General features: G+C 55.2%; 1 protein-coding gene across 1 annotated transcript in view; it reads left to right on the top strand.

The window, feature by feature from the left end:
• Positions 1-23,122, top strand: part of KIAA1522 (KIAA1522 ortholog) — a 28,507-nt gene that overhangs the window by 2,967 nt on the left and 2,418 nt on the right. The window contains exons 2-6 of the mRNA XM_052635627.1: positions 18,949-19,119; positions 19,203-19,258; positions 19,557-19,680; positions 20,231-20,347; positions 20,453-22,972. Of these exons, the coding sequence (XP_052491587.1) occupies positions 18,949-19,119; positions 19,203-19,258; positions 19,557-19,680; positions 20,231-20,347; positions 20,453-22,972 (2,988 nt within the window). The remainder of the gene's footprint in view (positions 1-18,948; positions 19,120-19,202; positions 19,259-19,556; positions 19,681-20,230; positions 20,348-20,452; positions 22,973-23,122) is intronic.

Below are 23,122 nucleotides of genomic sequence, written 5' to 3'. Positions count from 1 at the left end.
GTCTGGAAGGAATGAGCTCTGAGGTTGATAGGACAACTCTGGCCTGAGCCGTGATCTGCTGCTGTCTCGGGCCATGTAACACCATCAGGTTAGTAACCCCTCCAAGCCTCAGTTTCCTTATCTGTAAAATAGAGATGACAAATCCTGGCTTTACAGGGGTGTTTCAAAGATCAAATCAGATAACAGACATGTAAGTGCCTTGTGAACCGTGGAGTGTGGTGCAGATGGCAGGAAGTTGCTGTTGTGATGCTGAGGACTTGAGTATTGGCTGAGTGTATTCTTATTCGTATTTGGAAAACAATTCATTGCTTACACAGAAGGTGGAGTCTTACCTTCGTTCAATGGAGGACGCAGGCACAGAAAACATAAAAAAACAAAACAAGCAGGAATCCATATTTTTCAGAAATATCACCTGGACTCTAGACAAGTATGTGGGGAGGAAGTGTTTCTGGGACAGAGGCCAGGACTGGAGCCCGGGAGATAATCGGGGGAGGCTTCCTGGAGGAGGTGAGCAGGGTGTGGAAGGAAGGCAGGGTGTTGGCTAATTTGAAGGGGAACATGAAGGCTGCTATGTGCTAGACCCTGGCCAAGCATTTTCATGAATGTTTTCCCTGTTGTCCTCAACAACCTGGGAAGTAGTTCACAGGTGAGAAAATAGGCTCAGAGGGTAAAAGTAAGTTGGTCAACGTCATTCAGCTTCATTCACTTGAAAAAGACATGTGCTCAGTCACTCAGTCATGTCCAACTCTTTGCACAACCCTGTGGACTGTAGCCTGCTTGTCTTTCTGTCTATGGGACTCTCCAGGCAAGAATACTGGAGTGGGTTACCATTTCCTCCTCCAGGGTGAAAGAGACATATTCCTTACCATATAGTGTCAGCCACTGGTCTGCTGCTGCTGCTAAGCTGCTGGTCGTGTCCGACTCTGTGCAACCCCAGAGACGGCAGCCCGCCAGGCTCCCCTGTCCCTGGGATTCTCCAGGCAAGAACACTGGAGTGGGTTGCCATTTCCTTCTCCAATGCATAAAAGTGAAAAGTGAAAAGTCACGGTAAGGCAAATACTTGGGACAAGACAGGCATGGTTGTCACTTGCATGGAAGTGATGAACACAGCGTGGCAATGACAGTTGGCCTCCCGAGGCCTCACTGCGCACACGAGATAATATGGTTGGAAGTGTTTCTGACTCTGGTGGGGAGTAACTGTAGAGCTTGGGACCACCTTTGGGGAAAGATGTATGCCAGCCCTCCTGAAGGTTTCTCTCAGGCAGGGGGCAGTGGCTAGGGACGGGGGTACTGATAGTGAGAATTTAGGAGGTACTCTGCCAGAGACGTTACTTTGCCAACAAAGGTCCGTCTAGTCAAGGCTATGGTTTTTCCTGTGGTCATGTATGGATGTGAGAGTTGGACTGTGAAGAAAGCTGAGTGCCAAAGAATTGATGCTTTTGAACTGTGGTGTTGGAGAAGACTCTTGAGAGTCCCTTGGACTGCAAGGAGATCCAACCAGTCCATCCTAAAGGAGATCTGCCCTGGGATTTCTTTGGAAGGAATGATGCTAAAGCTGAAATTCCAATACTTTGGCCACCTCATGCGAAGAGTTGACTCATTGGAAAAGACTCTGATGCTGGGAGGGATTGGGGGCAGGAGGAGAAGGGGACAACAGAGGATGAGATGGCTGGATGGCATCACGGACTCAATGGACGTGAATCTGAGTGAACTCCGGGAGATGGTGATGGACAGGGAGGCCTGGCGTGCTGCGGTTCATGGGGTCGGAAAGAGTCGGACACTACTGAGCCACTGAACTGAACTGAACTGCCAGGTTCAGCCGATTTGACCCCATGAACTTTGGCCCTCATTCATGGCAAACCATCCTTGGCATGGGGTTATAGAGAGATTCCTGAGTGTGAGTTCTGCTTTGCCAAGTCCTGCCCCACTCTTGGCAAAGACACTCTCTTAATAAAGATGGGGTTTAATGGCTTCCACTGTTAGTGGCCCTTTCTCGTTCTAAAATTCTGTGGGTTTGAGAATGGGCTAGAGGAGCAAGCTGGAAGGGAGGCTGGGGGTGGGAGCTGTGTTAAGGGAAGGAGAGCCTACCTCTGGTCAGTCGGGTGGATGTGACATCAGGACCCAGTGGCCTGGATGTCATAGGAATGTGGGTGAGGAGAATGCAGGGTGAATGGTGCCGAGTCTTCCTACTGAGGAAGGGGCCTGTGTGGCTCTAAAGCAAACTGAGGACCCAAAGCCACTTCGGTTAGTGGTCATTTGCCTCTCTGAGGTCTGTGTGATATCTGTTTGCCTGTCGATAAACACATTTCATGCAGTTCCACGTTTGGTGCCATTGCATGCACTGATCCTCACCGAGGATGTGTTCCCTCCCCTTTTCCATCCAGAACTCCTATTCATCCTCAAGACCTGGTCCAGTGTCATCTGCTCTGTGATACTCCCGGGGAAATCACTGCCCCAGACTCTACAGCAGGGTGCTCAAGTGATTTGGAATTGGACAGGATGTGCTTTTCTGGCACCTTCTTTGTGGGGAGGGGCATCTCAGCGTCCTCAGCCTGGGGCCTGGACTAATGTCATATGGGCTGGGATGTGTCTGTGGGGGAGTGGCTTCCCCAGAGGAGTCTGAGTCTGCCTCCTCCAGACCCCTCTGAAGGGATGAGCATTGTTTACCTTGGGTCCAGATGGGAGACGGTGCTCACTAATTTATTTCACAAATACTTCTTAAGTTTTTAATACTAGGTACTAAGTACCTACTATGGGCTAGACTCTGTCCTGGGGGAAAGAAAGACAACGTCCCAGTCCTCATGAACTTCTCAATTTGAGGGGGTTGGTAGACTGAGCAAGTAATGAAGGGTCAAGAAGTGTAACTAAGGAAGGCACAGAGAGAACCTAGGGGGGAATCAAAGACGGCTTCCCCAGGTAACATGAACTATAATGGAAGGGTGAGGGGAAGCTGGGGTTGAGGCATTTGCAGAGCTGGAATCAGGCAAGGCTCCTGCAAGGGGTTGGGGCCAGCTGGCTGTCCGGTTCCATGAGCACAGGCATCACCAGACATCACTGTTCTGAACACCCTGAGGGCAGCTGGGCTGACTTGTCTTTTGCCTCTGCCCTGCCCAGCACAGGGCCTGGCCCTAAAAAGTGGCTTCAGGTGATAAGTGGGTGGTCTGATACGGGCCCCCAGAGCATGGGCATCTCCAGATCTGAGGTGCTCAGAGCTGATGGCCTGAGATGTCATGGGGAGCCCTTATGGCACCTACAGATGGGCATCTGAGGAGGAAGTGGCTTGCTGAAGGTCATACCGCCAGTCAGTGTTGGAGGCAGAACAGGAGCCCACACCTGCCAGGCTGACCTCAGCTTCCCCACTCCTTTGTTTTGACTTCAGATGGAAAATCCCAACGCAGAGAGGGGCCTCTACCGGGGTGGGATGAGAGGAGCAGGAAGCGAAGCCAAGAAGGCCTCATTCATCCCCTCCCTTAGCTCTGACACCTTCAGGGGCTGTTTCAACCGCCTCTCCTCCCTCCTCACGGAGGCCCCAAATCCGCACCCCACCTCCCCTGCCCACCCCCGTGGCACAGGGCCCAGGTTCTCCTGGAAATCCCCCTCAGGCTGGGGGGCCCCCACCACCACTTTCTGCCCCTGAAGCAGGGCTGCCAGCGAGATCTGCTGCTCTGGGGCGGCTACACCCTGTGGCCAGAAAAATCTCTTAATCTGTTGTCTGCAAAGGGCAGAGGGGGAGCCTCCCTCCACCCACCTGCCCCTTGGAAATTCCCCTTTCCCCAAATCTTCAAAGCTGTCTCAGCTGCTCCTGGTCTGTCACATGCTGAAGAGAACTAATGAGAGGAGGCATTGTGTATTGTTGAGGCTGCAGTGAATGTGCTGGAGTGGGGAAAGCAGGTACACCCCTCTGCCCCATCCGAAGACCCCACCTCCAACCCCGTGGCTGACTTGGGGAAGGAAGTGGGTGGAAGCAGCTTCCTTGTCCACCTCCCCCCATTACTACACTCCCCAGGACTCTGGGCTTCATCCACTGTCCTGGGGGCCTTCATTAATCAAGCAGGGTCACTCAGCAGGGTGCTCTGTGCTGGCATGAAGGGATAGACAGAGACAGCTCAGCCTGCCAAGGGCTTAAACCCTGAATCTTCTGGCAAAGTGCATGCTTCCCAAGAGGCTGCTGGTGGGGCCTCTTCTAAGTTGGATCTCCTGCCTGCCTACAGACACCCTCTCCTCCAAGTCCCTAGCCAGGCGAGGGTCAAGAGACACTCAAGCTCTGTCTTGTGGTTCCAGGAGTTCTGGTCCATTTGTCTTCCATATCACCTACTTCTTCCCACCAGTCATACCCTAGGCTCTCCCAGGCACTTGGCTCATTGGTAGTACTCTTCCTCCCTGTGCCCAGGAGCAAAGCACAGCCTTTGCAGTGGAAGGATATAAGACTGGGAAAATGCCTTAGCCTTTTCTGCCTGTGCCTCTTCACTTCCACCAGCACTTAAGGTGCCATCACCATCACCTCCGCCAGTTTCTGTTCAGCACGTGGGGCACACCTACTGTGTGCCAGACACGATCTGAGCCTGGGGCTACTAAGAGGAGTGAGAGGATCACTGTCCTTGAGAAACTTGTTTTCTGGTTGGACAGGCAGATGCCAAAGGAAACTGTTGCCTTGAAACAAGTGCTGGTATGGGTGTGATCAGTACTGTGTCAGTAGAGGGGAGCCCCGAGAACTGGGCTGCACAAGGAGGGGGGCAAGGAAGACATGGAGAAGGACACTGGCTAGCAGGGCCCTGGAGACAGGCAGAGGTGGAAGAGGAAGGAGCATGTGTGAGGCCTGGAGGTGTGCAGTGGGGAGCCACAAGCAGTTCTGTGTCCTGGGGCTCTGAGAATGAGAGGGGTGTGGTCAGAGATGAAGCTGAACTGGTGGGCGGGACTAGCTCCTGCAGGGTCTGTGAAGGCCATGGCACCTTCTAAACTCTCTGTGTGCCTGTCCTCACTCCATTCATGCCATGGGGTTTGGATTTTACCCTTGTGTTTTCTCTCTGCCCTCTCCCATACCACCTTTCCCCTTCAAGGGGTTCAGGTTCCCCACCTGTGAATTAGGGAACTGGGGCAGCAGATCTCTGAGGTCTCATCTAGCTCTGACACTGGGACCCTTTTCTCTGTGCAAAGCAAGGAGTCTGATGCACACAGCGTAGTATACAGTGTGTTCTCAGTAAGTATCTTCTGGGTGGATGAATAAAATACCAGCCCCCAGGGACTGCACTGTTGTCAACCTCAGTCTCTTAGCAAGAGAGGGGCCTCAGGGAGGGTGTGGATCAGCTTTAATTCTCCCATCTTGCAGGGCAGGAACAGGGTGTCTTAGAGCCACTGGGCATAAGAGGCAATGTGGTGTAGTGGAGGGGCTTGCCCAGGTGGCAGAAAGAGGAGCCATAAAAGGATGAGAACTGAGGACTGTGGACTCCCAGCCCAGGGGATACTCTCTTTATAGCAGGCCGCCCCTGGTTGGAGAGATGGTAGAGTGATCATAAAGGAGAGTCACCGCTCAGTATGCAGGGCCCTGGGGAGGTCCCTGGACACAGGGTACTTGTGAGAACATGAGAAGTGAATGCCTTAGGCAACCTGGAAGGCTTTCAGAAGAGGTAAAGCTTGGCCTGGACTTTGAAAAACAGACTTGTATAAGGGGAGGTGTGAGAGGCCGACAGATGCACAGACATGTATTGTTTCATGTATGTTTACCCATGTGCTCCATTACTTACATACACCCCCCCCCCCCATGTAGATACGGGTATGTGTGTGCATGCTAAGTCGCTTCAGTCATGTCCACCTCTTTGTGACCCTATGGACTGTACACCAGGCTCCTCTGTCCATGGGATTCTCCAGGCAAGAATACTGCAGTGGATTGCCATGCCCTTCTCCAGGGGATCTTCCCGAGCCAGGGGTCAAACCTGCATCTCTTATGTCTCCTGAATTGGCAAGATGGTTCTTTACCTCTAGCACCATCTGGGAAGCCCAGATATGGGTGTATCAAATAGTTGCACAATCATACTGATCCACAAAAGCACATGCAAATTTTAAAGTCTTAGAGACAAACCTTTTCACTTACATGCACAGAAGCAGACTGTTACACACTCAAGTACACAAGAATCAGTGATATTCCACCAGCTTGAGAGTCAGAATTACACAGGGAAATATGCAAAAGCACAAATCCAAACAAATGTAAACAGACTCAATTATATGGATACAGGCATGCGGTCACACTCAGATGACTACACAAAGAGGAACCCCCATGTTCAGGGTTACAGATACACAGCTACACAGCCACATTCAAGCACACAAATACAAATATCCAAGTATATGTCCTTCAAGGTCATGGAAAGCCACAGATAAAGTGGAGGGGTAGGTAGCTTGAAGCAGTGGATACTGGTCTCAGTCCGGGTTTGAGTACTGGCTCTGTAGCTTAATGCTGTTTGACTTTGGACTCATCAGTTAACTTCATGGAACTGCAGTTTTCCCATCTGTAAAATGGAGATGATAAAAAGTATACCTACCTTAACAGAATTGTTTTGTGGATGAAATGAAGTAATGCATGAAAGCAGTTATCACAGTGCCTGGCACATAGTAAGTGCTATATAAAAGTGTTCTGTTATTATTTTGAACACAGTTACTACAGAAATATAGTCAGATAAACATATTTGCACGAACAAGCAGAGACAAGAGATACGCAGACACGTGACACTCACGGGGTAGTGGTTGATTGTCCCTAGCAGCGGCAAGGTTCCGAACCCCGCCTATCTGAAGCCCGGGCCCCTTGTTCTCTTGGTTCCACTGCAATCCTCAGAGGCAGTCCCTGGCTTGGGAGAGCGAGCGACCCGCCGGCCCCACCTGGACAGGCCCGGCCGTTCCCAGAGCAACTGGGCGGGGCGGCTCAGCAGGTCTCCCAGGTCCTCGGAGAGGCGGAGCCTGACGGAGCTGCCCCTGGCCCCGCCTCTCCCCGGTCATTGGCCGCAGAGCCTGGGGGCGTGGCTGAGCCGGGGCTCGGGGCGCCTGCGGTGGCCGCCCGCGCTTCTCTCTGCCTCCCTCCTGTGGCTGCGGGCCCGGCGGCCGGGCTGGTTGGGCTGCGCTAGGGTTCCCGCGCCGGCTCCCGCGCCCACCATGGGCAACTCACACCACAAGAGGAAGGCCCCCAGCGGCCCCCGGGCCCGCAGCTTCTGGCGGTTCGGGCGGTCGGCGAAGCGGCCGGCAGGTAGGGGCTGGGGGTGGGGGCGGGGCAGGCGGGGAGGAGGGTCTGCCTGCCGCAGTTGCCGCCGCCGCTGCTGCCCTCTCCCGGGGCTTGTCGGGTGTGAGTTTGGGGGGGCCGGGAATCCCCCGCACAGACCCCACCCCTCACATGCAGACAGACACATGTACGCACGAATACCCGCGGGCGGGCACACGTACATGTTCACAATCTACACGGTCACATACACAACACCCACTGAGATGTACGGACATGCAGACACAAAATCACATACAGGTTCACACCCACACCATCGTGGGACCCACAGATCCTGAGTGGGACACCTACCTATGTATATGGCTTATACAGCCACACAAACACCACCACACGCACAGATTCAGGCACAATCATTCATGGAGGTAGAGTTGCCCAACGTCTTCGGCACACATATGTACACACAGGTTCAAAACTGCACAACCATCCAGACCCTAAAGCACTTATACACACACCGACACATTCACGCACGCACATTTGGTCCCCAGGCTTTAGCCCCCACAGGCTGAAAGTTTGCAGGAGGGAGGGGGAGACAAAGGTGAAGGGGAGAAGCAGGAAACCAGGAGCTGGAGACTCGGGCCGCCTCCATCTGGCGTGATCGGGAGTCGGACTGGTTTCTCTGGGTTCCCTCCCCACCCCCATCCGCACCGCCGCTGCCTCTATCTGTCCCCCCATCCCCTCCCACCCGCGGTCCCCGTGGTCGCTGCCGCATCTACCCCTTTCAGTGCAGCCACCGAGCTGGAACGCAGCCCTTCCCGGCGTGCTGCGGGATCCCTCCGCGTGTCACATTCCATCCTCCAAGTCGGGGGGAGGGGGCAGAATTGGGAAGGCCTCCAGCTCTAGGGCTGGGAGCCGGAATTCCTGGTTTCCCCCAGCGGGTGTGGCGGTTCAGGGTATCCCCGCGTCCCAAGGGGTGTTGTGGAGGAGGGGCTGTCGAAAGTGCCTAGTTCCCTCACCTGGTGAATTCAGACATGGGGTAGGGGCAGGACAGTGAGCCACTCCCTACCCCACAAGATAAGGGGTCTCCAACAGAGTCTGTGTCTGCTGGTCTTTGGGAATGAGAGACTCCTAGAGAAGATGGCTTAGGGAGGCCTCCCTGTTGTGGTGGGGGAATACACTCCTGTCTTCCCAGGTTCCACATTCCTAGAGGTTCTGAATTGAGCCTGATGATCTCATCCCTCCAGGCAGGGGGCGACAGAAAGGCCCAAGCCTGGGAATTAGGGGGTCTGGGTTCTCCAAGTGTCTCTGGTATGGGCTCAAAGACCTTGAGCAAATTGCTTTCACTTTTCTGGACGTCCCTGGCTCCTAGAGGAGGCCTGTCTGTCAAATTAGGGCGGCGTAGCTTAGGTGACTTCTTGGGATCCTTGCAGTTTCTGGCTGGTTATTTCATGGTGAAAGGTACCGAAGTCTAGAGAAGGTGGACTTATCCAAGCTCACTGCCTGCAGTGGTCTGAAGAATAATCATGGTTATTAGGAAGAAGGTTAGTTAAATTCTGGGGTTAAATCTCTGAGGTTCCTCAGAAGCTGGGTTGATGAGAGACTCCTGAACCTTCCAGGCTCCCTGTCCCAGTAATCCTGAAATCTGGCCTGTGCCCACCTGTCTCTCCTCTCGGAATCTGCTCCGAGTGGGTGGGGCTGGGACTGGGGATCTTCATCTGCCCTCAGATGGCCACTCTAATCTGATGGTTTCCTGAGAACCAACTGTGGGTCCAGACTTGTGACCATTTGTGGTGGGAGAGAGAGATTAAGAGGGCTGTGTTTGCAGTCTTCTGCCTTCTGCCCTTAAGGAAGATGCCTGGGGCTTCTAGCAGCCCTTGTGTTCTTTCAGTTCCTGCTACAACTCAAGGGTCAACCAGGCTTTGAAGGTGTTCCTAAAAACCCAGAAAGCGATGTCAAAGCAACACAAAAGTAAGTGTGGGGGCTAGGGAATATTCTAAGGCTATATTAAAAGGCTTTTGGGTTGGGGTCTGTTTTAGAAAACTGGGGAGCTGGTATTAAAGAAGTTAACTGTTGGGACTTCTCTGGCAGCCCAGTGGTTAAGACTCTGCGATTCCACTGCAGGGGCCTAGGTTCAACTCCTGGTCAGGGAACTAAGATCCCACATGCCCATATGAAATGGCAAAAAAAAAAAAAAGAAAAAAGTTAACTGTACTGTTAACTGTTGATTAGATGAGAGAACCTGGCCAAGGATGCATTCCAGCTGTGGGTATGGTCACGAACAAAGGCTTTGACATTGAGTATGGAGGTTGGAAAGAAACATAGTTGAGGCTTCTTCCTTGTGCCTGGGAGGGGAAAAAGTGAACGTAAACTTCAATCTTTAATTTTACTTCTGCTGAGGATTCTGAGGCTTCCCTGGCCTCAGCCTCTGCTGACACAGGCCTAGGTATGGGACTGAGGCTTGAGTACTTACTCCTTGGATTCGTCTGTGAAAGGATGGGGGAAAGAATGCCAGGCAAACAGAGAGGGCTGCAGTCTACAGGCCGCAGGGAGCCAGTGAAGGTGTTTGAGCAAGGGAGGAGCCTATGAATGTGGTGTGTTAGGAGGATGGCAGGTGCCGCAGGACAGGGTGCGGGGTGGGGTTGTGAGAGTAGAGACTCATAGAACAGTCTGGAGGCTGTTGCAGTAATCCAGGGGAGAGGTGGTGAAGTGAGGGCTGGGGCAGGGTGAGGACTGTGGGAGTGGAAAAGGAGTGGCCACTGCAGAGACACTGGGAGGAGATGGCAGAAGTGATGGGACCCGGGATTAATCAGATGTTGAGCTGTATGGGCCAGAGAGGGCTGTGAAGGCTCTGTGCCTGAGGCTGCGTGACTGGGGGATGGTAGCAGAGATAATGCAGAGATAAAAAAGAAAAAAGTGAAGTCGCTTAGTCATGTCCAACTCTTTGGGACCCCATGGACTGTAGCCTACCAGGTTCCTCCATCCATGGGATTTTCCAGGCAAGAATACTGGAGTGGGTTGCCATTTCCTTCTCCAGGGGATCTTCCTGACCCAGGGATCAAACCTGGGTCCCTGGCATTGTAGGCAGAAGCTTTACTGTCTGAGCCACCAGGGAAGTCCTATGCAGAGATAAACCTTATGCTAAACCCTTTACATCAATTAATTCATGTGTCCTCCAGCTGTTTTACAAGCCAGAAGCTATTGTCCTCCCTATTTTACAGATGAGAAAGCTGGAGCTCAGAGAAGTTAAGTCACTTGTCCAAGGCTACTCAGCAAGGAGGTTGCTGAATGGGGATTCACACCCAAACCTGTCAGATTCCAAAGACTGCACTCTTAATTATTTTAGGTATAGATGGATTTCCTCCTAGGATGGAGGGGCCTGCAGGTCCTCTGATGAAGAAAGCCTGAGGCCCTGGGAGACTGGGACTCTGTGGGGAGCAAAGGTGGAGGAAACACTATGGAGGAAGGGCAGGGGTTGAGGACTAAACATTGAACCCTCCAAGGGCTCGGCGAGGGAGCTGGTGGGCAGTGGGAAGGGAAACTGAGTTTTAAGGAAGGGTCGGCCCTGTGTTGCAAATGTCCTTGAACCATAGAGAAGGATGAGGATGGATGGGGAGAGGCCTCCTCATTGCTGGAAAGACATTGGAACCCGCTAGGATTGTGTGACCTTGGTTCTCAGGAATCCAACTCAATTCTCCCAGCCCCAGGCCAGCTGGGCAGTTAGTCCTGGGAAGTTTGGGGGACTGGTGGAGGATGTGAACTGGGAGCTCGAGCAGTACCCCCAGCACCCTGCCCGCTTCCTGTCCCCACATGCATTATGCTGTCAGGTTTATACACACGGCCCCCCTCCTGGTAGGGTTTATTTTTCCCACTTTGCAGATGAAGAAACTGAGGGACAGGACCAAGTCATTGGTGGAGTCAGACTCCCCCTGCCTCTGGACCTGGAGCCCCAGGGCCACAGCTGGGAGAAGGGGTGCTCCTGTTACCTCCCCTGCCCCCTTCCCTGTGCATCTCTCTTATTTGACTAGGGTGGGACAACTTGTGATCAACTGTAAGTCTGGACTTGCTTGTTGGAGCCCTGGGCTTCCAGATAAAGGGCTGGGCCAACCCTCTCTGGTCTGAGGGATCTGAGATAAGCTGAACCCCCTCGCTGCCCCAGGCCCTGACCCAAAATGAGGGACCACTACCCTCTTTCTAGGGGCAGAGTCATACATGCCAAGGGCTGTTTAGAACTTGTCTCCCCAGCCCTCCCACCTCATAGAGATTGAGGCCCAGAAGAAGGCAGTGCCTGGTTCAGGATCAGACTGCAGTGGAGGAGCAATGAGAGCTCAGGCCTAGGACCTCTGACTCCCAGGGCAGTGGGATATCTGGTGTGGGATCCGAACTCCCTTTCTTCCCAAAGAGGGGGGTTAGGGCTACCACATGGGGCTAGGTCACTGAGGAGCTGATAGGAAGCTGATGTTAAGTGTCCCTTATCAGAGTTTATCTTAAAAATGGTTCTTAATGCCACTTGAGATTTGAAGAGCGCTCTGCAAGTGGATGGGAGAGGAGGCCTCTGGTGGCATGGGAAGAGCAGCGGCCAGTCTGAGCTGGCCTCACATCCTGACTCTGCCGTTATTAGCTGTGTGACCTTGGACAGGTCACTAACCCTAGGGGAGTGCTTTTGTATGACGAGGGGCATTTAGTGAGACCATGTGTGTCTCAGTCATCACTCAGTCAGTGCTAGCTTATTTACTGTTGTAAGTAAAAAGGCCGCACGGGGCTTCTTGGGTGGCTCAGTAGGTAAAGAATCCACCTGTAGTGCAGGAGACACAGGAGACGTGGGTTCGATCCTTGGGTCGGGAAGATTCCCTGGAGAAGGACATGGCTATCCACTCCAGTATTCTTGCTTGGAGAATTCCACGGACAGAGGAGCCTGGCAGGCTGCAGTCTTTGGGGTTGCAAAGAGTCGGACATGACTGAGCAACTGTGCACACGCACACACAGACACACACACACACACACCCACACACACACACACACCTGGAGAGGCAGAGGCTCCCTCTGATGTTAACACTTTGCCTTTACACTTTGTTGTGTGGCTTTAACTTTCCCAGGCACTCTATGAGTGGGGATTAGTCCCACCTTGCAGATACCCTGAGAGGCTGATTCTGTTCAAGGCCTGGAATCCAGACTTTCTGACTCCCGGCCTTTTTCTCTCCTGGCTTCATGGTGACTGCCTCTCTGGCATCTATAAAATGAGGATAATCATGCCTTGAAGGAACAAAGGAAAGGGTTTGGGAAAGTCAGAATCGCACCCTGGCCGAAAGAGATTATTATGTCATTGTCAGCAACAGATGCTGACCCGGAAACTCATTATGACATTTACTAATATTATGGTAGCTAATTCCTCCCTGTGTTACTGTCTGTTCCCCCAGGCGCCTGTGGGATGGGATCCTCCTCTCCCTGTCCCTGGCACTCCCTGCCCCCAATATTTACCTTTGAACCAGCCTGTCAGCTCTGCCCAGGCTGGGGCGGAGCTTCGCACTGAGAAAAGGAAGGGGGATTCCCGTTGTGTAGAAGTGGGGTACAGAGTTCTCCTACTTTGGCCCATGACTGAGGCTACTGCCCCCTTCCCCCTCTCCGACCTCTTAACTTCCTGAGACTTAGGGTCACTAAGGCATTTGGAGTGAGACCCGGGTTCTGGGCTCAGCCACTTCCTGGTTGGGTCACCTTGAGCAAGTCACTTTCCCGCAAGTCACTTTCCCTCAGGCCTCCTTGCACTCATTTGTAAGAGGGGAGCTCACACCTTCCTTTCAAGTTTCTTGTTCTTCAAGTTCTTCGAGACAGTAGAAGAGAAAGTGTGTTGAGAACTGTAAAGCGCCTCCACCTGAGAGTTACATTTACTTCCCTTTGTCTTGCCTCGCCTCTAAGAGAATAAAATCTACCCGTGCTTTGGATGCTGCTCCTATAGGAAGGCCGTGGTCCCCTCTGGGCCTTGGATGGCCCACCAGTACAGCTGTGGAGGGGCTGAGATGCAGGGGCCTCCAAACACCCTGGATCCTGGGTCTTGGCTCCAGAGCAAGGCCACCTGGGCAGCTGTGCCCTCCCCCTTCATTCCTCTCCCCTGAGTCAGGCCAGCCTGGCTGTGGGTGCGCCATAGCCCCCGCCCCTTGCTCTGGAACGGGGCAGGTTGAGGCCTCACCCCGTGGAGCATGTTGCCAAGACAGTGTGTACGCTTGCGCACAGGTGCACGTGGCCTTGGAGGCGCGGGGGCTCCCTGCCCCATTCCTCCTTGTTCCCAGGCTCAGGAGGGCCCCAGAGCCACGGATACATGTACCTGTCTTTGTGTACAAGCAGCCACCTAGCAGGGCCCTGCGTGAATCTGTACAGTGGTGCTCACGTGGCTTAAGGAGGCATGGGTGTGCTTTGTGGATGTGTTTGTGAGGGGCCCGCCTGTGAGGGTGGCCCCAGTGGGACATTTTGGAGGTGCAAGCTGCACACCTCTGCTGGTGGACAGTATCTGCAGGTGTGTTTCCTGGTGTGCCCTGCATCTTGGGAGGCGTGCCTGGGATCAAGGTGTCTTCTCAGATCCAGGAAGCCTCCTCCCCCAGGCAGGTAGGCGGAGGCAGCGCGGTGCGCCTCAGCCCGGCTGCACCTCTGAACTCTGCCAGGGCAGGAGGTCCTGGAACATGGACTCCAAGTGTGGCCTTTGCCAAGGTCCTTCCGTCCTCTGGGCCTCAGTTTCTTGGCGAGGTGCATGCTCTCCACCTAAGACTCAGCTTGCTGAGCCTCTCCCCAGAGGAGCTACAGGTGTGTTGACCTGTGCCTGAAGTGGCTCAGAGTGGCTTCGGCCCTGGCCAAGCCACAGTTGGTTGGGGGCAGGGTGTTGCTGGGGGAACCAGATGTTATCAAGTGTGAGAGCCTTGGATCAGACTGGGGAATTTGCAGCTGTGGCCCTGACCACAGGCTGCAGGCCTGGGACCTTGATGCTCCCCCCGCCCCTGGCTTAGCAGAGCTCAGCCCTTAGTTTCCCTGGTTGGGGAATGCTGAGCATGACTTGGTCCTGCAGGGTTGAAGGCTCCAGTCTGGGGGCCAGCCAGAGCTTGGGGAGTCTCCTGGCTCTCTGAGCCTCACAGGTCAGTTACCAGGAGAGTACGTTTGAGCACCTACCTCAAAGGACTGTTGTCAGATCTGAGAGGGCAGAGACTGCCTTCTGCCAGTGTCTGGCATGGTGCCTGGCATGAATTAATCACCCTACAAGTGTCACTCGACTGCTCATTTCTGTTTGAGTAGGACTTATAAGAGGGGTGGATGGGTCTGGCCTAAGAGGGAGGGAAGGGTGGACGATGTAGCCAAGAAACCTCCCATCTGTGGGGGTGATCTTCGCTTCAGAGGGAAGATCAGGTTTGTAGCTGGCACAGCAGGCAGAACATGGCTTTTGGATTCAAGTGGTCTTGAGTGCCAATGCTGCCCTGTCATTTACCAGCTTTATTATAATGCTTCCCCTCTCTGGTGTCCATTATCCTCATCTGTAAAATGGAGATAAACGTGCCTGCTTCTTGGGAATTCCCTGGTGGTCCAGTGGTTAGGATTCTGGGCTTTCACTGCTGGGGCCCAAGTTCAACTCCTGGTCAGGGAATGAAGATCCTGTAAGCTATGCAGTGCCGCCAAAGGGGAAAAAAAGCCTAGTTCTTAAAAGTGTTGTTTAGATTGCAGTGATCTGTGGATATATACTATGTAGCCCCACAGAATTTTGTTCTCTGGAGAGTGAAGGCTCAGCTGTCTGGGTGAGTGGTCCTTAAGAAGTGGCGCAGCAAGTGAAGGACCAGCAGAAGGATCTTGTGGCATGGGAGCCACTGTGAATTCATAGATCTCTAGGGACTCAGAGAGAGAAAGGTGCTGTGAGAGAGGGGTATCCTCAGGTGAGTTTGGGAGACTGCACTTTATGGTTCACAGATCTTCTCTTCCACAGTCTCAGCTACTCTTTTTTTTTTTGGCTGAACCGCCTGGCATGGCATTCAGGATCTTAGTTCCCTAAGCAGGAATTGAACCTCTGCCCCTTGCAGTGGAAGCACAGAGTCTTAACCACTGGACCTCCAGGGAAGTCCCTCCGCTAGCTACTTGTTTCTGGAGTTGCCAGGGGCAATCTCTTTTAACACTGTCAATACTCAGCTTAACCTTCAGTACTGACCTCTTGGGGTTCTTTGAATAAAATCCAGACTGCCAGCGCCAACGGGGCCCTCCCTGACCTGGCTTCTGCCCCTTCTCACCTGCTTTCTCTCCCTTGCTCACTGTATTCCAGCCACACTGGCCTCTGCTCTGTTCTGGGAAACCCACCCCACCACTCCTGCCTCAAGGCTGTAGGCTTGCTGTTGCCTCTTTCTAAAAGTTTCTGTGCCCAGCACTTGGCCTGGCCAGCTCCTTCTCATTCTTTAGGTCTTGCTTCCAATGGCTTTCCTTTGATGCCCCCTCAAGTTACGCACTTCCTGTCACAGCTCCTCAGCCTTCACTATCTGAAATTATTCTGTTAGTTCACCTCATTCATGTATTCATCAAATATTTATTGAACTCATTGTATGTGCCAGACACTAGAGATATACTGGTGAACAAGGTAAAAATTCTCCATTAGCTATAACCCCTAGTACTAGTTTAATAAATATTTGCTGATTAAACAAATGTCTTACAAAGAGTAGTTATTGGCCTTGTTTCCATAAGGGGTCATTACTTGTATGTGATGGGGCTGGATTTGAACCTGGACCCAAGTTCCCTGCAAGTGCCTTCCTGCCCCCACTCTTATTGCCCTTATCTATGAGCTGTTTCTTGGCTAATCCTGTTCTCCTTGCCTGGTGATCCAGCAGAGTCACTGAGTCAACAGAGTGAGGCCAGTGAGAAGGATCCTGGGCAGGAGGAGCAAGAAGTCTGTGTGGAAGGCCTGCCTCTGTCGTGTGGCCTTGCAGAGTTCACAATGCTTCCTTCTGGGGTTGCTGATGTCATGTCACCCAAGTGGGAAGACAGTCCTTTGGAAAACCTGGGGCTGAACACACACATGAGGGGCTGTTAGCACCTGCTACTGTGATGGGTGTCTCCCTGGCTTCCCAGCATGTGTCCTGGGCTGGCCCCCACTCCTCCAGAACCTCTGCCAGTGGCTTTGCTATCCCCACAGGCAGTCCTGAGCCTCTGCTTGGCCGCTGCCTGCTCTGAGATCCTTTCCCAGGGAAGCACCCTCACCAGCCAGGACTTGGGGCTGGGCATCATGCCAAGTCTAGTCTAGTGGCTCTTCCCCCTCCCATCTGGCAGTTGGGACCCTTGCCTTAGCTCTGGCTCCTTACTGTTTAGAAAAAGACTTGGGAAGTGGGGCAAGGGGGAGGGCATTGGACGGCCCCTGGAGTTGACTATCTTTGACCCTCCTAGTCATCCCCTCTACAAGAGCGGGGTATTTAGAGACTCTGGGCCTCAGTTTCCCTGTCGGAGCCTGGGAGGGTTCCTGTCCCAGCCCCGCACTCGGGGGCGGTGTCGGTGGTGGGCGGGATCAGTGGCGAAAGTGGGAGGAGGACCTGGGGAGCAGCCCCTCCCCCTCCTCTGGCTGGAGCCGGCGCTCTGCAGCTGGGCTCTGGCAGACTGGTCCCCTCAGCGCTGGGTTCTGGGGAAGAAGGCGTCGCTGGGCGTTCTGGAGAGGTCAGCGTAGGGGACAGCCCCAGTGGCGCCTGCAGTCATGGTGGTGTTCCTGGGCCGCCACCTCCCGGCGCTCCTCGGGCTCTTTAAGAAGAAGGGTGAGTGGGTGTGGCTGGGGGGCTTAGATGAGGGATCCCCGACACCCCCATTTGCCAGACCCTTCTGTAGGATGGGGGATCGAGGCCGGGGAAGGTCATGGGATGGGGGCTGGGGGCTGGTAATGAGGCCAGATTGCCCTGTCGGCCGCGATGCCTTTGTCCACTGCTCTTCCGCTGCCTTTGTCTGCTCTCTGCTTGTTCCGAGGGCGGCTCTAGGTGTCTCTGACCTTGAAGCCTGTAGCCCTCCGGCAGGATTGCCTTCCTCCAGGGGTGCTCATACTTTACTGGGTACATCCCAGTACTTCAGTTCCAAGAGGTAGGGCACCCCCTCCCAGGTGGGCTCAGGTGTGTGGGAGGATGGCAGGTGGGGAGCAGAGTAGAGAGGGAAGTAGTAACCCTGGAAGTTGGGGAGCAGGTCAGGGAAATCCTGTTTGAAGGCCTGGGGGTTTGTTTTGAGGGGAGGGGCCTCTCCCCACTTTCTTCTAGGATATGGGCTTTCAGGCCTGGATTAAGATATAGGGGCCAGAGCTTATTAGACTTTTGGGGGGGTGCCAAAGGGCCCCCAAATGTGGGTATGATTCAGGAGGCCCCTCTGGGAACCTGTAGTTTAGCCTTGGCTCTGACTGCAGTTTGCTGGGTGACCTTAGGCAAGACCTTTCCTCTTGGGGCCTGCTTATGGACTTGTAACTCAGAAGATTAGGGAGAGGATCGCTGAGAGACGCCCCCAGCTCTGACCTTGTGGGTTTCCTGAGGATTCCTTGGGCAGGAGCTCGGCTGTTGAGGACTGGGCTGAGGAGGGAGGAAGGGACAGGTCAGGTGTCTGAACTGAAGACCCTGATCTTGGGGCGTGGCCGTTTAAAGGGCTTGTTTTGTTCCTGTTGCTCCACAAGGTGCTGCCAAGGTCATGTGACCCACACCAAGCTTTTGCTTATGTTGTGGGTTCCATTTAAAGGGGAGCTGGGGCTGCACACTGCTGACACAGCCCCCTATTCCCAGGATTAGGTGACCAGCTCCTCCATGGGCAAGGCCTGTAACAAGATCCTTTGTAATGGATCCATGGCTCGTTGGCATCAGGGCCTGGGCCTCGAGGAGAGGGGGATACCTGGGACTGGTCCCCAAGAGAGGCTGGAGTTGCTTCATCTGGGAGTGGAGGGGCTGGGATCCATCTTCTCCCCTCCCCTGCCTATCCTTCCACTAAGGGACAGCTGCATGGGTGAGTGGGGGACCCAGGAGGCCATATCCTTGGTTTAGCCCACACCCCAGGACTTCTGGGAATCCAGTTATGACCTGTGTTAGAGCCCACCCCTTCCTAGTGTCCCGTGTGTCTTTTTCTTGGACCTGGGCCAAGGAGGTGTACAAAAAAGGTGGTTTGTCTTTCTGTAAAGTCGAGTTCGGAATCTGGAGACAAGAGAAATGTATTTGCTCTGGCCTATGTGTACACTGGAGTGTCTTACATGGGGCTCTGAGTGACAGTTGTGGGTATATATGGGTACTGTTTGCGTAGATTCAGAATGGGGACTATGGGAGTCGTGTGTATACCTGGGGGCTGGGTGTGCTGTGGTGTGGGCACACAGATGTGGTTATACTTGGATGCTATTTGTTTGTGTACACACTAAATGAAGCCTGTGGGTGTTGTGTGCATATATAATAGGCATATATGCCCCTATATGGGGCCCTTTGTGTCTTGTGGGTACTCAGATATATGTACACTTGGATACAGCTTGAGTATGTATCGTGTTGGCCAAAAAGTTCATTTGGGGAGTTTTCTATAAGATGTTATGGAAAAACCAGAACGAACTTTTCAGCCAACCCAATTCTTGGGGGCTGTGTGTATGGAGTATATACCCGGGGACTGTGGGTTGTGAGTACAGACTAGGAGAAGTCTGTACTGAGCAGGTGCCCTGTGCACCCTGGGGACTGTGGGTGTCCTTGCTGCAGTGTCTGTACATTCGCAGGACCCAGATGCCTTTGGGCCTCACTTTCCTTCCTCCTTCATCCCACCAGGCTCTGCCAAGGCTGAGAGCGACAAACGACTGAGTGTAGGGCCCGGCCAGGGACCAGGGTCTGTAGTGGATGACCACCAGGACAATGTCTTCTTCCCCAGTGGGCGACCGCCTCACCTGGAAGAGTTACACACGCAGGCCCAGGAAGGGCTCCGTTCCCTCCAGCACCAAGGTAACTGCCTCCCTCCGCGTCTAGTGATGCTTTCCGCTCGCACTCAGGGGCCTGGCTCAGCATGCCTCTCTGATGTCTTTCAGAAAAACAGAAACTGAATAAGGGTGCCTGGGACCATGGAGACACCCAGAGCTTACAGGTGCGCCCCACCCCCAGCTCAGTCCTGACTCTGTTCCTCCCTCCCTGCTTGACTTGACCTCTGCCAAGTATGTCTTTTAACTTTTCTGGATCTGTTTCCTTTCTGTATTGTGAAAACTAGACTAGTTTCCCGCTGAGGGCTGGTCCAGGGTAGCTCTGGTGGATGCCTGCTCAGTGCTAGGTGACACTGGGACAGGTTAGGAGGGGTGAATCTGAGTCAGAAGTTCAAAAGGGGGAGCCGGCAGAGGCAAGCGTCAGCCCCACTCACGCCTCTGGGCTGATCCTTCTTCTCCCAACAGTCTTCCCGCACTGGGCCAGATGATGATAGCATCTCCTTCTGCAGCCAGACCACGTCCTACACGGCTGAGAGCTCCACGGCAGAGGACGCGCTCTCCATCCGCTCTGAGATGATCCAGCGCAAAGGTGTCTGCTTACCAGCCAGGGATTCTTGGGCAAGGGAGGGGGAGCGGCGGGCACCTAGCACCTGCATCTTTCCCTTTTCCTCCTTATCTAGTGTTTCCCAAGACACTGTGACTCAGTGAATTCAGGAAACATAGTACCCTATGTCCTCTTGGAGATTCGTGATGAATGTTAACTGAAAAGCAGGGTAGTTCAGAGTTGAGAAACCTGGGTTTGAGCCTTGTGTTGATACAGCTGTGTGATCTTGGGCCTTTACCTCTCTGTGTTTCTGTTTGATGTTCTATAAAAAAGAGGACAAGAATACTTACCTTATGGGAACAAACGCCAAGTGTTTAGAACACATAACAAGTGTTCACTAAATGGAAATTATCCTTATTGACCTAGTAGAACCTTGCAGAAGAGCATCTAGCTTTAACCCAGTTTTGCCCATGCCTACTTGACGGTGGAAATCTTTTTTCACAGAGCTCTTGTTAATAGTCTGTAAAAGTCGTGCTTGCCGGAATGTGCCCCAAGGCCTGCTCTAACAGTTTCTCTCCCCTGGACTGGTCCCCAGGCTCCACCTTCCGGCCCCACGACTCGTTTCCCAAACCATCTGGAAAGTCGGGGCGCCGGCGGCGGGAGCGGCGGAGCACGGTGCTGGGACTACCGCAGCACGTGCAAAAGGAACTCGGTGAGCACCCCATCGAGGAGGCTGTGGTTGGGAGCCCTGGCCCACCCCTCCGCTGACTCCCGCCCACATCTCCACTGACTCCCACGTCCTCCTTGGTCCTTCTAGGCCTGCGGAATGAACGTGAGCCACCAGGTACGCCTCGGCCTCCGGGTCCACGGGACGCTATACGCATTCCCACAGTGGATGGCCGTACGGCAGGCCCGGCCGCAGGGCCGGGGGCCAGGGTGTCCCTGCAGGCGCTGGAGGCAGAGGCTGAAGCCGGGGCCGAGGCCATGCTGCAGCGCCACATTGACCGCATCTACCGCGATGACATGCTCTTCGGCCGGTCCACGGGGGCGCGGCCCCCGCCGCTAACCCGGCCCATGTCCCTCGCAGTGCCCGGACTGACGGGAGGGGCTGGGCCTCCAGAACCCCTGAGCCCGGCCATGTCCATCTCGCCCCAGGCCACCTACTTGTCGAAGCTGATCCCACACGCCGTGCTGCCGCCCACCGTGGACGTGGTGGCCCTGGGCCGCTGCAGCTTGCGCACCCTGAGCCGCTGCAGCCTGCTCTCAGCCAGCCCGGCCTCTGTCCGCTCTCTGGGCCGTTTCTCCTCGGTCTCCAGCCCGCGACCCCGCAGCCGCCACCCTTCCTCCTCCAGCGATACCTGGAGCCATTCTCAGTCCTCTGAGACCATCGTGTCTGATGGCTCCACCCTCTCCTCTAAGGGTGGCTCTGAGGGCCGGCCAGAGGGCTCCGTGGCCAACAGTAGCGTGGCACCCCCTCCGCAGGGGGGCAGCGGGCGGGGCTCTCCCAGCGGGGGCAGCACCGCCGAAGCCTCGGACACTGTCAGCATTCGGAGCGGGAGCCAGTTGTCTGGCAGGAGCGTGTCCCTACGTAAGCTGAAGCGGCCCCCGCCGCCTCCCCGCCGGACCCACTCGCTCCATCAGCGCAGCTCGGCAGTCCCTGATGGGCCCTTGGGGCTGCCTCCCAAGCCCGAGCGGAAGCAGCAGCTGCAGCCGCCCCGGCCGCCCACCACTGGAGGGTCTGAAGGGATGGCGGCCCCGCCCTGTCCACCCAGCTCGGCAGGCGGCTGGGTGTCTGGCTTGTCTCCGGGTGGCTCCCGGCGCCCCCCACGCTCCCCGGAACGGACACTCTCACCCTCCAGTGGATACTCGAGCCAAAGTGGTACCCCTACCCTCCCCCCCAAGGGTCTAGCAGGGGCTCCTGCTTCCCCCGGCAAGGCCCAGCCCCCCAAACCAGAACGTGTCACTTCCCTTCGATCTCCCGGGGCCTCGGTCTCCTCCTCGCTCACGTCTCTGTGTTCCTCTTCCTCTGATCCAGCACCCTCAGACCGCTCTGGTCCTCACATGTCGACTGCCCTGGGCGACAGGTTTGTCATACCTCCTCACCCCAAGGTGGCTGCCCCCTTCTCCCCACCTCCCTCTAAGCCCAAGAGTCCAAACCAAGCTGCCCTTGCTCCTGCTGTAGTCCCGGGGCCCGTCCCTACCACCGCTGCCAGTTCTGAGTCCCCACCCACTCCCCAGACATCCCTGACCCCACCTCAGGCATGTGCTGCCTCCAAAGACCAGTCACCCCCTCCGTCCCCACCGCCATCATATCACCCACCCCCACCCCCCACTAAGAAGCCAGAGGTGGTTGAGGGGGCCCTGTTGGCCCCGGAGACCGCTGAGGAGCCCTTCCAAGATCCCAACTGGCCCCCTCCCCCACCTCCTACCCCAGAGGAGCAGGACCTGTCCATGGCCGACTTCCCACCACCTGAGGAAGCCTTTTTCTCTGTGGCTAGCCCTGAGCCTGCAGGGCCTTCACCCCTCCCAGAGGCCTCCTTATCTGCTGTTTCCTTCCAGAACCAGCCCTCTGGTACCCCAGACCCTCCTCCAGCCCCTCCAGCCCCACCTGCTGCCGGCTCTGTCGCAGGGCTCCTGGCCAAGGCCCCTCGGAAGGAGCCAGTGGGCTGCAGCAAGGGTGGGGGCCTTCCCCGGGAGGATGCCAGCCCACCCCTGGTCACACCCTCACTCCTGCAGACGGTTCGGCTGCGCTCTGTGGGCCCTCCCACGGTGGCTCCAAATCCAGCATTGGGGCCATCACCCCCCCAGAAGCCACTCCGAAGGGCCCTTTCAGGGAGGGCTAGCCCTGCGTCTGCGGCATCCCTGGGGCTCCATGCGGCTGTTCGGCTCAAGGCCTCTAACCTGGCTGACAGCACGGGCCCTGTGGGTGCCCAGCCCAATGGACCACCTGAGGCAGAGCCACGATCCCCTGCCTCTACGGCCAGCTTCATCTTCTCCAAGGGCACTAAGAAGCTGCAGCTGGAGCGGCCTGTGTCCCCGGAGACCCAGGCTGACCTCCAGCGGAACCTGGTAGCTGAACTAAGGAGCATCTCAGAGCAACGGCCACCCCAGGCCCCAAAGAAGCCACCTAAGGCTCCCCCGCCTGTGGCTCGCAAGCCTTCTGGGGGCGTTCCCCTTCCCACCTCCCCCAGCTTTCCTCGGGCTGAGCCCCTTACTGCGCCTCCCACCAATGGGCTCCCCCATGCCGAGGACAGGACTAAGGAGGAGCTGGCAGAGAATGGAAGTGTCCTGCAGCTGGTGGGCCCCGAGGAGCAGAAGCTGGGCCCGCCTACTACAGGTACAGTGGGCTGGGAGGGGTGGGGTATGGAATCCAGCACTGGTCATGGGACACAGGTATCGAAGTTCTGCCCTTAGGGACTTGCTCTTGGATCTTGAAGGTTTTTCTGGTCTGGGGGTGTCTGGGGAGGGTGACCTGTCACCTCCGATG

The sequence above is a fragment of the Budorcas taxicolor genome, chromosome 2, assembly GCF_023091745.1.
Source record: "Budorcas taxicolor isolate Tak-1 chromosome 2, Takin1.1, whole genome shotgun sequence".
Taxonomy (NCBI): Eukaryota; Metazoa; Chordata; class Mammalia; order Artiodactyla; family Bovidae; genus Budorcas; species Budorcas taxicolor.
The sequence above is the reverse complement of the archived record's forward strand: the minus strand, read 5'-3'. Positions and strand labels throughout refer to the sequence as shown.